The 15,379-nt window shown below is 42.3% G+C and overlaps 2 protein-coding genes and 1 pseudogene across 3 annotated transcripts; 2 read left to right on the top strand and 1 right to left on the bottom strand.

The window, feature by feature from the left end:
- The first annotated feature begins 435 nt into the window (after nucleotides 1-435).
- LOC148399444 (uncharacterized) lies at nucleotides 436-9,037 on the top strand (annotated as a pseudogene). The gene is made up of 18 exons (XR_015858034.1): nucleotides 436-609; nucleotides 1,239-1,390; nucleotides 1,500-1,666; nucleotides 1,779-2,791; nucleotides 2,865-3,004; nucleotides 3,256-3,403; nucleotides 3,472-3,522; nucleotides 3,900-3,932; nucleotides 4,017-4,085; nucleotides 4,520-4,609; nucleotides 4,802-4,896; nucleotides 5,572-6,145; nucleotides 6,595-6,829; nucleotides 7,020-7,119; nucleotides 7,385-7,544; nucleotides 7,677-7,781; nucleotides 8,621-8,707; nucleotides 8,798-9,037. The product of XR_015858034.1 is annotated as an uncharacterized LOC148399444 (transcript).
- Nucleotides 9,038-9,039: 2 nt separating this feature from the next.
- smdt1b (single-pass membrane protein with aspartate-rich tail 1b) lies at nucleotides 9,040-10,344 on the bottom strand. Its single transcript, XM_088373844.1, has 3 exons — nucleotides 10,150-10,344; nucleotides 9,348-9,511; nucleotides 9,040-9,270 (listed from the first exon to the last, which is right to left on the bottom strand). Exons 1-2 carry the CDS (start codon nucleotides 10,309-10,311, stop codon nucleotides 9,374-9,376), a joined length of 300 nt encoding a protein of 99 aa, XP_088229970.1. The 5' UTR covers nucleotides 10,312-10,344; the 3' UTR covers nucleotides 9,040-9,270; nucleotides 9,348-9,373.
- A 187-nt stretch (nucleotides 10,345-10,531) lies between these two features.
- LOC148399442 (putative RNA-binding protein Luc7-like 1) lies at nucleotides 10,532-15,208 on the top strand. Its single transcript, XM_088373843.1, has 10 exons — nucleotides 10,532-11,235; nucleotides 11,917-12,011; nucleotides 12,451-12,549; nucleotides 12,798-12,908; nucleotides 12,992-13,135; nucleotides 13,227-13,403; nucleotides 13,537-13,703; nucleotides 13,772-13,801; nucleotides 13,895-14,050; nucleotides 14,495-15,208. Exons 1-10 carry the CDS (start codon nucleotides 11,175-11,177, stop codon nucleotides 14,730-14,732), a joined length of 1,278 nt encoding a protein of 425 aa, XP_088229969.1. The 5' UTR covers nucleotides 10,532-11,174; the 3' UTR covers nucleotides 14,733-15,208.
- Nucleotides 15,209-15,379: the final 171 nt, after the last annotated feature.

Below are 15,379 nucleotides of genomic sequence, written 5' to 3'. Positions count from 1 at the left end.
AGATAATGTTTTTGTGCTGATTCTGATTAAGCCCACATTTGTAATAAATAATGAGAAATATAAAATGTGATGTCATTCTGTTTATATCATTTAATTATCAATAGCAAGCCTGATCAACAAGAGTTAACAATTAATTAAAATGTTTTAATACTTGTTATTCTCATTATACAAAGAGTCTCCTGGGAAATAAGTCCACACTAATATTAACTGAAAGCTAGTCAATCATAATTTAATAATGACTCAATGGCAGATGCCGGAGGACGACAGGCGATATGTCTCTACCATCTGAGGACTACTATTGCCGGCGTTTCCAGCCCAACACCTTTGACCCGTCTCGTTGCAGCACCTGCTTGCGGCCAGATCACATGCACCTTAACACTGCACCTGAAGATGCTTCACAAAAGTGGGTGTGTACATGACACAGTCAGAAACCTCTGTGTTACATGCGCCGCAACTTAGACCTGCTTTCAGATGGTCTAAAGTTCAGTCTACTTCCAGCCAACAAATCATTAGGAGTGCCAGGGAGAAGAAAATAGTGGAACGCCTAGCACGAGGTGGTGACACATTGGCTTGATTGAGGTCATGATATCAACCAAGAGAAACAACAAGGTGCTGTTGGAATCTATATGATTAATTCATTAGTTCATCGGAAGCACGAGGAATCTGTTGTAATATGAGACGACCAGATGAAACTTATGATCCACCAAGAAATAACATTGAGTTAACTTTAAATCATTTTATTTCTAAATACAAAAGGAGAAGGATGGACTTTGAAATCTGGAGGATCAAAACATATCCACTAATGAGTGTTGAGGCAAAAAAAGGGATCAAGATAAGAGTCATGTGGGCGGTTCTTGTAATGCAAAAGAGAAATGAAATAATAATGAGGGTGAGCAGGGACTAGCTTGTGTTACGTCCGGCGTGCAGTCGAAGCGTTAGCTTTGCTAGATGAATGAAGAGGGTCATAATTGTTGGTGGAAGCTGATTTGGATGGAAGATAGAGGAAACAGTAAGTGCAACTTGTCATATTGTATTGTGAAAAATATTATTTTAATGTGGTCTAATTAAATTGTGTTTCATTCTTTTCCAATCTTTCTCTGCTGTGTCATTTTTCATTATTGGTGCGAGCTAAGTCGCTATAATGAGCAAAGAAAAATTGGACGAACTAGAAATTGATCATTTTCCCATATTGATGATAGAGATGATTGATTGTATTGTGTTTTTTCTATCATTTTTAGGAGTTGGGTGATGATGAGCAAGTTTTATCTGAAGTGAACTCAAGTGCCAGCGGTGATGACATCACAGATGCTTGGACCTACGAGTGGAGTCTTGTCCGCAGTTTGAGTCCTGAGTGCGAACTTGATATCTGTGACACTGACACACAATCTAGGTGACACGTTATATATGTCCTTAAGCCAGTTTTTTTTTTTTTTTTTAACTTCCGCATCGGCACACACTTAGCACCCAATTTGTTGTTGTCCTTCTCCCTCATTTTTCAGCTCTACAAATAATAGCCACAGTCCAGAGAGGAGCAGGTCCCCAAGTTCAGAAAGGAATTGTGTCCCCCTCGGAGATATGACCCGGATGGACCCTTCTCCCATTCGCAGTGCTGGGAGTCCCTGGATGGACGAGAGGCGAGGCAGGAACAGATCTCGCAGAACTTCAGGTCACTCTGCACATAACGCTGGCAAAAATTCTAAAAGTCTTTTGATATTACAAACCAATTTTCCTCAGCTTACCTCATTCCGATTCCGGTGATTCAAATGTTTGGATTTCAGAGTCCAGAGGAGTCAGAGAACAAGAAAGTGGCTACTTCTCTCCAGACCGAAGAACTGATAGTGAACATCTGACGGAGGATGTCAACAAAAAATCTTATCGCTACTACGAGAGGGGTCGTCCACTCCCCAACAACTACGTCCCTGAACCCAAAGCCTCTGTCCCGTATCGGAACATCAATCTCGGTATTCCCTCCCAGAGGAGGAACCCTGAAACGTACATGCTGGACACTTGGAGAAGCGAATCTCCTCAGAGGTATTCATACCACTCCAATTTCCGAAAGGGGACTGAGTCATTGAGGAACTCTCCAACACGTCATAGCTCAGTGAGTCCAGACAGACACAAGAGCTCAGACCACCGAATGCGCTCCCTCTCCAGAAGTGAGACTCGATCTCATGGCTCGTCTCACCTTCCCTCTCAGCGTACATCCAGCAGGTCCAGCTCATCACGTAGACGAGGCTCCTTTGCTTCTCGAACGGTGTCACCATCCAGAGTAACAACTTCTCACAAGCGCACCGACTCCTTTTCACAAAATGGACGCTATGAAGCACAAGAAGGATGTAGCCGAGAATCCAAAAGCCCATCACAAGCTTCCCACAAGCATAGTTTAGACTCTGAGAGGCTCTACAGAAATCTGGAGTCCATCTCCCGCCGTACCTCCTCCTCAATATTTCAACAGAACACAAATGAGGGATCCCAAAGATCTCCTCGAAGCGGAGAAGGCTCTCTGTCTAGAAATGGCTCACACAGCAACACCTCACCAAAACTCAGCGCCTCTCCTGGATCCTGGCAGGGATCTTCACAGTCTGTGCTGGGCATTCCCATCTCTCGTGGTTTGAATCATGGCGCGGATCACCAAGGGTCGGCTGGGTCGCCGCCACCTGCTGTGATCACGGAAATGGAGAAGAGCAAAAATACGAACATCAGCCGTGATAGAAGCAGGAGTAACGTGAGGAGCGGCATGGAGGCCTTGCTCCTCTCTGAACCCAAAACGGCTGTGCAAGAACTCGAGGAGGTAAGTCACATGAATTTTATGAAGTTAACCCACCTGCCACAAAATTAGGCACCCCTGCTTTTCTAACTCTGAGGTGGGGATGACATTGGAAGACTACATCGTACTGGCTGACATTCCGACAATCCAAGTGGAGTCAGAGGAAGACTTTCCGGGTCTGACGAAGAGGAACCAGAGTCCAAGTCCTTGTAGAGAGCAAAGGTTTCGGACTCAAAGGTTGGTACAAATACAATGATTGCTTTTGTGGGGTGAAAGATTAGCAAAAACTCCTATTGTAAACTTATTTTAGTTAGTAGACATTTTCACTAATTATTTATGGACATTGTTAATTAAAATATATTTGGGAGGGTAGATTTTGATGGATAATATTAGGAGCATGAAACTAAATGAGATTTAATACAACAGTGACATTGTTACATTGTTAAAATTAACTTTTTTTAAAACTACTTTCATATGCAATCGTGAAGCCATCAATCTCAGACCGAATTCTACAGTTGGAATTTTGCTTCGGATGAGAGAGGCAGAGGTAGAGAGCGAGGGAGAGACAGGAGAGAGAAGAAGGACTCGGAGAACGGTCGCTTATCACAAAGACAGTCGACATCTCTCCATACACAGGTGCCATTTTTTTTTTTAAAAACCAAAACATCAACAATCTATTTAACACTACGGTCGTTCCGTCACAGAGAGACGCAAAGTCGGATGAGCGAGGACTTCACGACTGTCCGCAGACACAGGTGAAGCTCTTGTGTTGGAGGAAGAAAATTGTGTATTTTTATTTACATTTGTGTAGAATCATTCAAGCAACACAACTTCATTTCATGTCTAATTTCATTGATCCCCATTCTTACACTGGATCAACCATGTGAGTAGCTTTTCATTTTTTTTGTTTTTTTCTTTGTTCACACTTTAATAGGATAGATTTTTTTTAATACAACTTAGCCTAGCCATTCTGTTTTGTATTCTTTATTCTAATAGTGGCACACACTAGTCAGAGTTGGTTTTTTTTGTAAGTTTGTTCTTCTTTGTTTCATCTGTCGTAACTGACACGGAAACCACAATAAAATGCTTATTCATACTTCCTTTTCTGTCTCCAGATTCTGCGACTCTGAAGGGGTGGATGTCTCGACTGGATGAAAACGACAAGGTCAAAATAATTTATTTTCTATCTTCATTCATTTTGTGCAATTGTCACCAATATATTGGAAACCTTTTTGTTTTATTTTTACAGTGGAGGAAACACTGGTTTGTTCTGGATGATGAGTCACTGAAATATTACAAGGACCCAGAGGCTGAGGAGGTATTTGATAAAGCACAAAAGGCCACTTATCGCTGGTGTCAGACGGAACCCTCTTAGCACTTTTCAGGAAACCAAAAATACGACATGTTTGTTGAGCCATTAATATATTACACTGCATCAATAAAGAAAGCGAAGCCATTGTCAACATTTGGTCAATTCTTTGTAGAAATAATGAACCCATGGGGACTGACTGATGGGTAAAACTTTGAAAAAATGAAAATAAAAAGAAATAAAAATTGACAAAATTCGGATAAAGGAGGTTTCCCGCCTGACAATGACTTCAAGATTTTTTTTATACTTGTTATTTAACTGTATATTACATCAGTTGCTTTTTTTTTTTAGGGCTTCCCAAATTCTGATTTAGTCATGGAATTTCATAACTCAAGTTATCTATGAATTCATAGACTGCTATTTGTTTTCTTCTTGTGCAATAGTCAGATGACTTGGACGGAGAAATTCACTTATCCACTTGTGTCACCGTGTCAGAATGGGATGTGGAAAAAAACTACGGCCTCCAAATTCAAGTATTGTACTTTTTTTTTCCCCCCCACTTGGCTAATTGACTTACAAAATGTACCAGAATATCAGCATTGTTTATTACCCTGCTCAGTTTCATATCTATAATATGTTTGACTGCTTCCTGTTTAACGACATGTATGTGTGTGTGTGTGTGCGTGTGTGTGTGTGTGTTTACTGGGTCTTTTGATTACTTCTAGACAAAGAGGGCAGTGTTCACTCTCTCTGCAGTGACCTCTAGATTGCGGCGGAACTGGGTGACGTTACTGAAGCAGGCCATCCAGAACAACACGCAGTGAGTGTGGCTCCATACTGGAAACTGGTTTGAAAGAAAAAAAAATAGCCTCTGGTAAAAGCCTGTAGAGTCTAAAAATGCCTTTTCTGACATGGCTTAGATCGTATTCCAATCCCAAAATACATCATTGACCCTGAGGGGTTGGTTAAAGAAGATAGATTACTGTTTTGTAAATAATAATAATAATAATGCAAAATATGGTAAACAAGAAGAAAGCAATTTTAAAAAGAAAAAAAAAAGGCCAAAACACTTTTACATCACAATGAAATAAAAAATCGCAACTCAAAAGCATTAAAAATTGATTGACTGTAATAAAACCAGCTTCATCATATTTTCTCAGTTCTGTGTTTTTAGTTTTGGATTTTTGCCATTTGCTAAAAAGGCTTCTACATCAATGTCGACCATTTATTTGTGGGGGTGTTTTGGAAAGTAAATTCCGTCACAATAAATACTACTACGAGAAACCAAAAAACAAAATAAATTGAACACACACATTTGATTATAATATTCCGTCAAATTCTCATCTCTTCCAAGAATAAAGGAATGTCGCGAGGAGTCGGAAATTCCCGGGTTCATCAAAGACGTGCGTTTGGGTGGTCTGTCGGCGACGAGGCCTCCTATCTTTCTTCTGATGTGTAACCTTAGCCCCTTCACTTTGCCCCGTTCTCCCCTCAGCCAATCAGAAAGCGACAGCCAGAAAGAGAACCCCCTCTCCCGCGGCCCGTCGTCATGCCAACCGGCTTCTCGCTTCACCTGTTCCGACAGCACAGCTGCCCGCTCCCCTCCGGTTGAAGGCCTCCATCCGCCAGCAGACTTGGACGTGCATGCGGAGGTGAGCTCAGAACCTCTCAGACGAGAAGAACAGGAGGAGGGTTGGGACCGGGATTGGGCTAAGCGGCTGGAGGAGAGGAACAAGTGGTTTGAGGACGCTGCCCCCTTCAGCGAGATGAGCAGCCGGTGGGACTGCATGGAGCTGAAGAGGGGGAGTGTACCCGTGCCCGTCATTGACCCCACGGACACAGAGGTCAACAGGAAGTGGATGGAATTCGAGAGCCTGTCATTTAGGGACATGAGCGCGCAGTCACTCATCGGAGTCCAGGCCTCTGATTCTCGTGTTGACACCCAGAACTGTCACTCAAGAACTGACAAGGATGAAGGGTTTGTCACCAGTTCCCCAAGTGACTTCTCAAGGGAGGCTCCCGGGTCACACATTGTTCAAACAAACATAGCCGAAGCCCTTCAAAAGGAGGTGAGGAATGTATTTGGACACTTTTACTTGCAGGGTCGGAGCAGGACTCATTTTTATAGGTCACACAGAGCGGCTCATTTAGGTTCATGACATTTCCATGAAGATATCTGAAATAGCTTACTCACAATATTCATATTGTAAATGATGAAAAATCAAAATAATTGAAGGTGCTCACAAGATCAGTGTTTATGTCAACAAACATGAGAATGGAAATAGCTCAAAAGGACAAAAAAGATGTTTCACCTTCATAACAAAAGAGATCTTCGGTTAAATTTTGGGAGATTAAAGATGTCTTCGATGACCAAGAAGAAATCAGGTTGCCATCGATCCATTTTTTGTGGATCACATTACCTGAGTCATTAAAAATCTAGAATCGCTTGAGAACTATTCTAATAAAAATGCCTAATGGAGTTCCATTTCCATTCATCTTCTCCATTTTCATCTTCCAGGCACTGTCGCTTAGAGAGCAAATGGAGAGCATTAAAAGAGAGCGTCCCGCCAAGCTGATAAACGTGGACAGTCCATGTGGACCCGGGGCCCCCTGCGTGGCCCGGCTTGACGCCATGGAAGCATCCCATCGCAAAGAGCTGCAAGAGCTGCAGGAGAAACACGAGAGAGAGATCGGCGAATTAGAGGGACGAAAAAACAAAACGCTGGAGGAGGAACGGCAAGCTTCTGCTAAAGGTTGAGTCTAAACACCATTTAATTATTAACAGTATTAAAAATGGCATCATTGTATATTTTAAAATAAAATATAAAACACAATGAAGAAATAACAGCTCCCATGGTAACAGACATGTGGTGGTAGTGAGCCATGTGATGTTTTAGCACGAGGCAGGAATCATTTCCTGACTGGCAAACATTATTATTACAGCTATGGAGGCCCTGAAAGCAGCCCACAAAGAGGAGCTGGAGAAGGCCAGGCGGCTGCCTGGGGGAGACGCACGTGTGGAGGCATCTTGCAGAAGCCACATGTACCAAATCATACATTCTCGCCGTGACTCCATGTGTCCTCGTGTTCCAGTTCACCACACTAGTGTGCTGCAGGGCATCAAACAATGGCCTGCGGGCCAAATTTGGCTCGTAGTGTAATTATATTTAGCCCGCCAAGACAAATTCTTCATCGGCTTTACGTGTTAATACTAAAATTACAAATTGTTGAGATGTTGCCAGCCAGTTTTTTCTTTTTACCATTCTTTTTTTTTATTCGACGTTCATACATTTATTTGTGTTTGTCAGGCCACCGGTGGACGTGTGGCATCGTGAGTTGGATGTCCTGTCTGAGCGTTTCTCCGAGAAATGTATGCAGCTGAGCGTCACCGAGCAAAGCAGCCAAAGAAAAGAAAGCGACCTGGAATGCAAAGAAAGAGAGTTGCAACAGCTTTGGAGAGAGAACCAGGTCAATGATTTCTAAAGCTCTATACGGTGTACTATAAACAACTTCAATTATGCTCACCCTGTTTGATTGTGCAACATTGCTTAACCTCATCAGTCAAAGCATATAAGTGACTTTTTTTTTTTTTTTTCTCAGGAGCTTAAAGCCAAGCTGGCCGAAGAGATTAGCCGCATGCGCTATTTCATCACAGGACAGAGGCCGGACGTGCGGTCCCTTGGCAACGTGGCATCAGAAGTTGAGGTAGTGACAGTGGTAATCTGTGGTTGAATTTAAATTTATGCAATTTCAATTCTTACATAAAAACCGTAGGGAAACTGTGACCAGCTGGCCGCACCCTGGCCTAGTTCTATTGTTTTGTTTTAATTGTACCTGAAATTGGATTTGGCAGACGTGTGCTGAGGGATTTTGGATCTAATTTAAAGAGACAAATTGTTAGAGCAAGGGTGCTTAATGTGTTGCCTTCCATCCCAGTAATGAGTCCCTGATGCATCATTATCATACTTTATTTATCATGGCCTTGTTAGTTTCCCTATGTTTGGGTTCATTGAGCAGCACACACTGTCCTCTACTGGTTGACTAGCGAATCGTTCTAGAATGGCGCTCCCCACGCTAACGATTGTAAAACCGTTCTAACCAAATTCTCGTCATGCATAAAATAGCAGCAATAAATCATCATCCATCAGGATGGGCTTTTTTTTTTAATTAAGCATTTTTATGGGACTTGTCGGAATACTTATGATCCTGAGATATGATTTTAACAATAACAGTAATGACTCATTATTTTCATTGTTTTTTTTAATTACAGCTAATAAATGTACATTAGTATGATTTTAAAATCATGACGTGTGTAGCTTCCACTTTGATTGTTCTGACTGCTGTAAAAGATAGCAGCAGGGAGTACGTACATTTTTAGTTTTTTTTATACAAGTTGGTGCAAATATTAGCTACTTTGTCCTATATAAAAATATCTAGTGTATAGATGTTGGGTAGCTGTCAAAGGCCACAGATTATAATTATTTTTATTCTCCATGTCCAAAGCCTCAAACATATTTAAGCTCCTTGAACATTTCCTCTCTTAGATGGTGCTCAGAGCCAAAGAAAATGAGGTGCAGTCTCTTAAGAAAGAGGTCAGCTGCCTTCAAAGTGAAGTCCAGACTCTCACGAAGGTATGGATACAAACGACATGTCACTGGCCCCGGCATTATGGCCAAGGCTAGATTATTTTAGCAAGGAGTGTTCAATTATGCTTTTTTTAGGAGAAGCAGGTAGCCTATGAGCGCTACAAGGAGGCTTATGTGGAGTTGAGTGATTTGAAGGGTCGAAGCAGGTTGGAGGTGGATGCTCTCAATGAACACTTGAGGCTAGTCAACGCTGCACGACAGGAGAGAGCGAGGGAAGCCTGTGACCAATGAAGCTAACTAGTAAAAACCTCATTCAATGCAAATAAAGAAAATTCCACACAAGTGATGCAACAAAACTTGTGACGCCACCACGCAGATGGTTTTCGACTTGCTTTATTGAGTTCACAAGATTCAAACAAGAGTGAATGCTTTTAATTATTTAAGCCTCACATGATATGAGAATTTGTAAAATATGTTAAGGTGACAGATAGTGTGGAGGACAGAGGAAAGAGATGGGCAGAGGTAGGTGGATGCATCTGGAAGGATAAATGCCTCATCTTCCTCATTTTCCTTCTGCCTTATGATATTCTTGGACTCAACAATGCACCCTGTACATAATTAAAAAAACAGGTCAAGTTGAAGAATGCAACACAAACTAAAACAGCACAAATTGGGCATGTCTTACCCAAGGTTGCATAAATCAGTGTCAGTTCAGTCGTCGTCGTCATCATCCTCTGGAACGAAGATGTCATGCTCCTCCAAGAGAGCGGCAAAGTTCTTGCTGATTAGAGTTCCCACATAGAGAAATGGCACCACCACTGCAGTCATGCGGATGAGACCGAAGGGCGTCTAACGGGAATAATGGCAAAATATGAATGTCAGACTTTAAAAAGTGGATTACCCAAGATTAATATTTGTTGATGCATATGAATTCGTGTTTGTGCACTAATCAGATTACTCAGATTACAAATTATCATAATGGAGTAATTAAAACCCAACAGGGAAGGTTAATATGAACTAACAAAAAAATATTGCACTTTCTTTCGGTCGTATGGGAGCACAAGGGGGAAAATATTTGAATTATAAATATTGACAATCACTCAACGCTGACAGTGTACTCTACTGCATTAGTCATCGTTTGCGCTGGACATTTTTGCGCATACGGCAAAAAAAAAAAAGCAGGATTTGGTAGAAGGGTTTTCCTTGAAGAGAAGAAAAAAATATTAGTTAAACTTACGATAATTGGAATGCTATTTTTTCCGAAGAGAGTAATTTCAATCATCCGCTATTATTTTTATTATACAGCCAAAAAGTACTTCCTGACATTTCCTGTAACTTGTGTAAACACGCGTTCATTGGCTCATTTGACAAATACAGACCCGTATCAGCATAGCGATTGGCTAAAAGGGATGTCATAAAAGGTAAAATTCCGCCCACATGGTTAGTCATTTTCCTCGCATTGATAAAACGACCTCCAAAACACTTACTTTATCTGGTTTCGGTAGGATTGCCCCCGATGACGACGAAACTGCATTCCGAGTTTGCGTTGTCCTGTTTAGATTTGATGTTTTTGAAGCATTGTTACGAGCAAGTAGTCCAGCATTTCTGATGTTAGGTCGCAGGGAGGACCGTAAAATACTCGTCGCCATTTTTCCCAGTGTAAAATTGTGGGCGGTGGCAAAAAATGACGTTCTGGGTGTTTCCTTTTGATGACGTCACTTTCATTAGCAGCCTTTATCATACACGGGGTCGAAGTTGAATTACTTTTTAAATGCTATTAAAACAAGATCGTCGAATTAAGTAATACACAGAGTCGTCACCAAACACAATTTAATCATATATTTAAGGTTCTTCCTGTGTTTTAGATTAGCTGTTTACCGCGTTGCCTGATTGAACTCTGGTCGTAATTAAATATTGTATAAAATGTATATGTTTATTTATTTTAACTAATTTATCATTTATGTAGATAAACACGAAGACCTTCACTAAAAATATGAAAAAACAATTGATGTTGCTAAACTAGTAGTAGCGGTGCAAGGGAGGCGGAAGCAGAGGTGTGCGCGCTCTCCGCGAGAACGCGCGCGGACGGGAAGTCGACTCGAAGACGGAAGAAAAGAACGCCGAAATCAAAATTGTCAACTTTTAGCCACCGGGTGACAATTATACACAATGTTACAAAGGAAGTTGTGACTTTTTTTCCTCCATCGATTCAGTGCGCTGAACCAAAGCCACCCCTAGCCAGCGTTGACTTGCACTGCCACACGACCTGGTGACTCCGCCAGTTTTCAAACAGGCGCTTCGCTTTTTTTTTCAGCCCGACCACAAAGTCACTTTTTCTTTTTGACTGAGGTGTTTTTCCAAAAACCCCCAAGTATACTAAAACGCTCACGCTCAGCTTCCTGGCTAAAAGTTTCGCCTTGTGGAGGGGAAAGTTAGTGACCGAGGCCTAGGCGACAGGGGACGTTTACATGTGTGAAGACCGCGGCGGAGAAGGAACTTACTCGCCACCAACATGTCGGCCCAGGCTCAGATGCGAGCGATGCTGGACCAGCTTATGGGGACGGGGAGAGACGGTAAGCACGGTTTTGTCGTCAACTCGAAACTCATCTTAAAACGGCAGAAATTCACCTCGTCTGCTAACATTAGCATGCGTGCCTTGGAGTTCGTGTTGGTGCTAGCTTAGTTGCTAACTAGGGCTCGCATGCTTTACCAGTCATGAGGCGAGTTAGCTATCTGTTCATATGTCAACAGTAGTATTAAATTTCGCACTAAAATGTTGTTGAAACATTGTGTGTTTTATTTTTACGGTTCCCCTCGGGGTTTTCATTCATTTTTAAACGGGCTCCTTCGCGTTAATCACGCCGGTGTGGCTCAACGATCTGCACCTAACTCCAACCCATCCTGTGAGAGAAAGTAAATTGCTCAAAAATCTTTAATTTATACACAAACAGTGATAATGTAGGACCAATAATAACAAAGCATCGAGGTGTTAACATAATTTTAAGATATATAAAGAAAAACTTGCTTTTGATGTCATAAGTGACAAGTATATAGTAGTTTAAAAATGCTACAAATATATTTTCACAATTAATGCAAAGTGAGATTAAACTACAGTCATCGATAATGACACCTGTTGATGAAAGGTAAGTGATTAAGTGGTGACCTCCCTAAGAAAACTATATTGAGTATGACAGTGATGTCATAGAGTGATAGTGAGTTTTTATTCCAATTGCTATTTTTTATTTTCTTTATAGGAGACTCCATGAGGCAGAGGATTAAATTCTCAGATGACCGGGTGTGCAAAAGTCACCTTTTGGATTCCTGCCCTCATGACATTCTCTCAGGCACTGTGAGTGTCCCACACATACATGCACCAAAATATCCATGTTCTTGTCATTAATTATCATTCTGACAATGTTTTAGGTAGCTGTTTTGATTAGTTTGATCTTTGCTGCAGCCCTTTGGAACTCTACTGATGATGCCAAAGATGGAGAATAGGACTTCTCTACTTAGTTTGATGCGCCGATGTTTGTATTTCAAGTTCAGTTTGGCAAGCCTGCATATTCCACTGAATAGACCCAGTTTAGGTTGAAGATAAACACCAAGCTCTTGCATTCCATATAGACCTTTTATTTTTTGACAATAAATTCTAGCAGAGTAGCATAGCAAACACGTTTTAGAAATCATATTGGCCTTAAGTCAACAAATGTTCACCATTGCACCTGTCCATGATCTAATAAGCTTGTGTAAATGTTGATTTTAATGCACTTGTTTTTTTCACCCTATAGAGAATGGACCTCGGCGAGTGTGTCAAAGTCCATGACCTGGCCCTGAGAGCAGATTTTGAGATTGCCTCCAAGGAGCATGAATACTTTTTTGAGCTTGATGTGAGTCAGCAATGGGAATATTACGAATCCAAACAAAAATGTGACCTGCTATTATCAGGCAGTATAGTGACACCTGTTCAAAGCATAGAATGCCACCATCAGCTATAGTGAACTTATTTGTGATGTTCACTATTAACTATTAATTGTACTTTCCAGTACGATCCAGTATATAATACAGTTTTGTCAAGGTGACGAAACCATCATGGCACGTGATTACCTACCAATAGTTCTCGTGTGTTGGTTTTCAGGCTGCTGAGCACCTTCAGTCATTCATCGCTGACTGCGACCGCAGGACCGAGCTGGCCAAGAAGCGGTTAGCAGAGACTCAAGATGAGATCAGTGCTGAAGTAACAGCAAAGGTGATAATTGTGGCACCGATCAAATCAAAAGCAACCAATTAGCTGCAATCATTGCATCATTAAATCTCAGCGGCTTCGCTTAGGCTGAACGTGTCCACGAGTTGAACGAAGAGATCGGGAAGCTGCTTGCCAGCGCCGAGCAGCTGGGAGGCGAGGGCAACGTCGAAGAGGCCCAGCAGTTGCTTGAGAAGGTGGAGAAGACCCGCGCCTTGAAGAAAGAAGCAGAGGTTAGAAGACCGCTTTAACTCTTATTGGCCGGGAATGTCAAGGTGCTTCTCCATTCAGAAACAATGGCCGCTTATCTCTGATTTCTTTCAGGATGTTTACAGAAACTCAATGCCAGCCTCCAGTTTCCAGCAGCAAAAACTGCGTGTGTGTGAAGTATGCTCTGCATACTTGGGGCTCCATGACAACGATCGGCGTCTTGCTGACCACTTTGGGGGCAAACTTCACCTGGGCTTCATTGAAATTCGCGAGAAATTGGAAAAGCTCAGGGTAAGGCGCCTCACTCATTTGCGGCCGATACAGTTTGGAATGTTCTAGAGTGTTTGCTGACCAAGTCACATATTAAAGACAGGTAGCTCTTTGGCACATCTGAATTTTTTGTCTGGTCCCATTCCAAATTCAGAAAGCAGTTGTGGAGAAACAAGAAAAAATGCGATCCAGACGTAGAGAGGAGCGAGAACGAGATGACGAACGGGACAGACAGTGGGAGGTGGAACGGGAACGGGAAAGGGAGCGAGAGAAGGAGCGGGAGAGAGAGCGAGAATGGGAGCGAGAGCGGGAGCGCAGGAGGTAAGAGGTTCCCCGGCTGCCATTACGCGGTACAATACAGTTTTACGTGATGATGTTTTCCCATCCAGGTCGCGATCCAGAAGCGGAGAGCGATACAGGTATAATGTGTTTTACATATAATAAGTCAAGTGTGAGTCAAATCCAAAGTCCACCGCTTGATGTTTGATCCGTTTTCTCATGTTCATATGTAGAGACGGAGGCAGTTCGTCCTCCCACCGGTCAAGGCGCCACCGCTCTTCTCGTTCTAGAGAAGAGGGCGGCGACCGGGATCGGGAGCGAGAGAGGAGGCATCGGCACAAGGACAGACACCGCTCGCATTCACACTCTCACAGGCACAAGAGAAAGAGGTGGGACAACCATTGAAACGTTCAAAACCTTTGCTTTGTGGCCTTAGTCATCTGTTTAGAGAATAGTCGACTATTTTTGGAATCTCAAAAGAGCTGATGTAAAAAAAAATAATAAATACAAGTACACAAACCAGTTTAGATGGCAAATAAGCGCAAGATGAGTCATTTAATTTCAAAAGTTTTTCTCCATTAAATGTGTCCACTAAGCTGTGCAATTCCACCGGAAAAGAAAATCTGCTCATATCCAAAATTAATTTGAGTAATTTCTTGAAGATTCAACAGAACCATTAAGGTTGAAGGTGATGGATGGTCCAATTTTTAATGATTCGGTTCCGTGGCCAGTTTAGTAAATACAAGACAAAACTGTGCAGATGAGATGAGCAATGTTGAATTGTGGGTCACAAAATATGAACGTGTCCCTAAAAGCGCTCATCTTCTAAACAGGTCCTCCGGAGAAAGATCATCACACACTCGTGACTTTGAGCCTTCGCTGCCCAAAGAACGGAGTGAGGAGCGCGTCTTGGATGAGTGGCGTGACAACCGGGCAGAGTTCAAAGACTGGGAGGACCGGGAGAGGTCCACCTCCCCAGATATGGCGAGGGAGCAGGCGCGGGAGAGATCTCTGTCCTTGGAGCGGGACCGACATTCCAGCTCTGAGGAACGGGAGTCGGGAGAGATTTAAAGATGACAGAGAGGATCAGGACGGAGCACGTCTCGACGTCAATCCATCGTTCATTGTTCAAGGATTAGAGAGACATAAAGGCACGTTCAAAATGGGCATGTGTTCATTAGCAGGGTGGAAAGATAACGCGGGACTCAAGGGATGTTGTCAGTCTAAAAAAAAAAAAACAAAGCGACGTTAATGACTTTGATTTGGTTTATGCCGAGATATTTTGAGTGAGGAGAGGTCTGTTCAACCTTGCTCGCATCATGCTGGTTTCCTTTTAGTCATTAGTTCAACTTTCAACGTTTGTCTTTTTCCCCATTGGGACTATTAAGTCTCAGTAGGTGTGCCTCATTGTACAGGGTTTGGAAATATTAACGTTACATAACCACTACAGTGCGTTTCGATTCCAAAAATCTGGTATTGACATTGAAAATTGGCTTTTGATTCAAGATTAAGATGCTTGAAAATAAACTTGCAGAGTCATCAAAATACTACTGTTCAGTGTCTGATGTGACATGATGTGCATGGTTACATCTTATCATGAGGCGGAGGGGCGTGCTGTCTGCTAGGGGTGGTGAAGGGGTTTGGGGGGGGGCTTCTATTTTGCTGTGCTGCCATAAAGTGTAATAAACTTTCTGCTTGATATGCAATGTGTCGCACAA

This window comes from Syngnathus floridae, chromosome 4, assembly GCF_059516105.1.
Source record: "Syngnathus floridae isolate MCC-2025c chromosome 4, RoL_Sflo_1.0, whole genome shotgun sequence".
Classification (NCBI taxonomy): domain Eukaryota; kingdom Metazoa; phylum Chordata; class Actinopteri; order Syngnathiformes; family Syngnathidae; genus Syngnathus; species Syngnathus floridae.
This window is presented reverse-complemented; position numbering and strand designations above follow the sequence as displayed.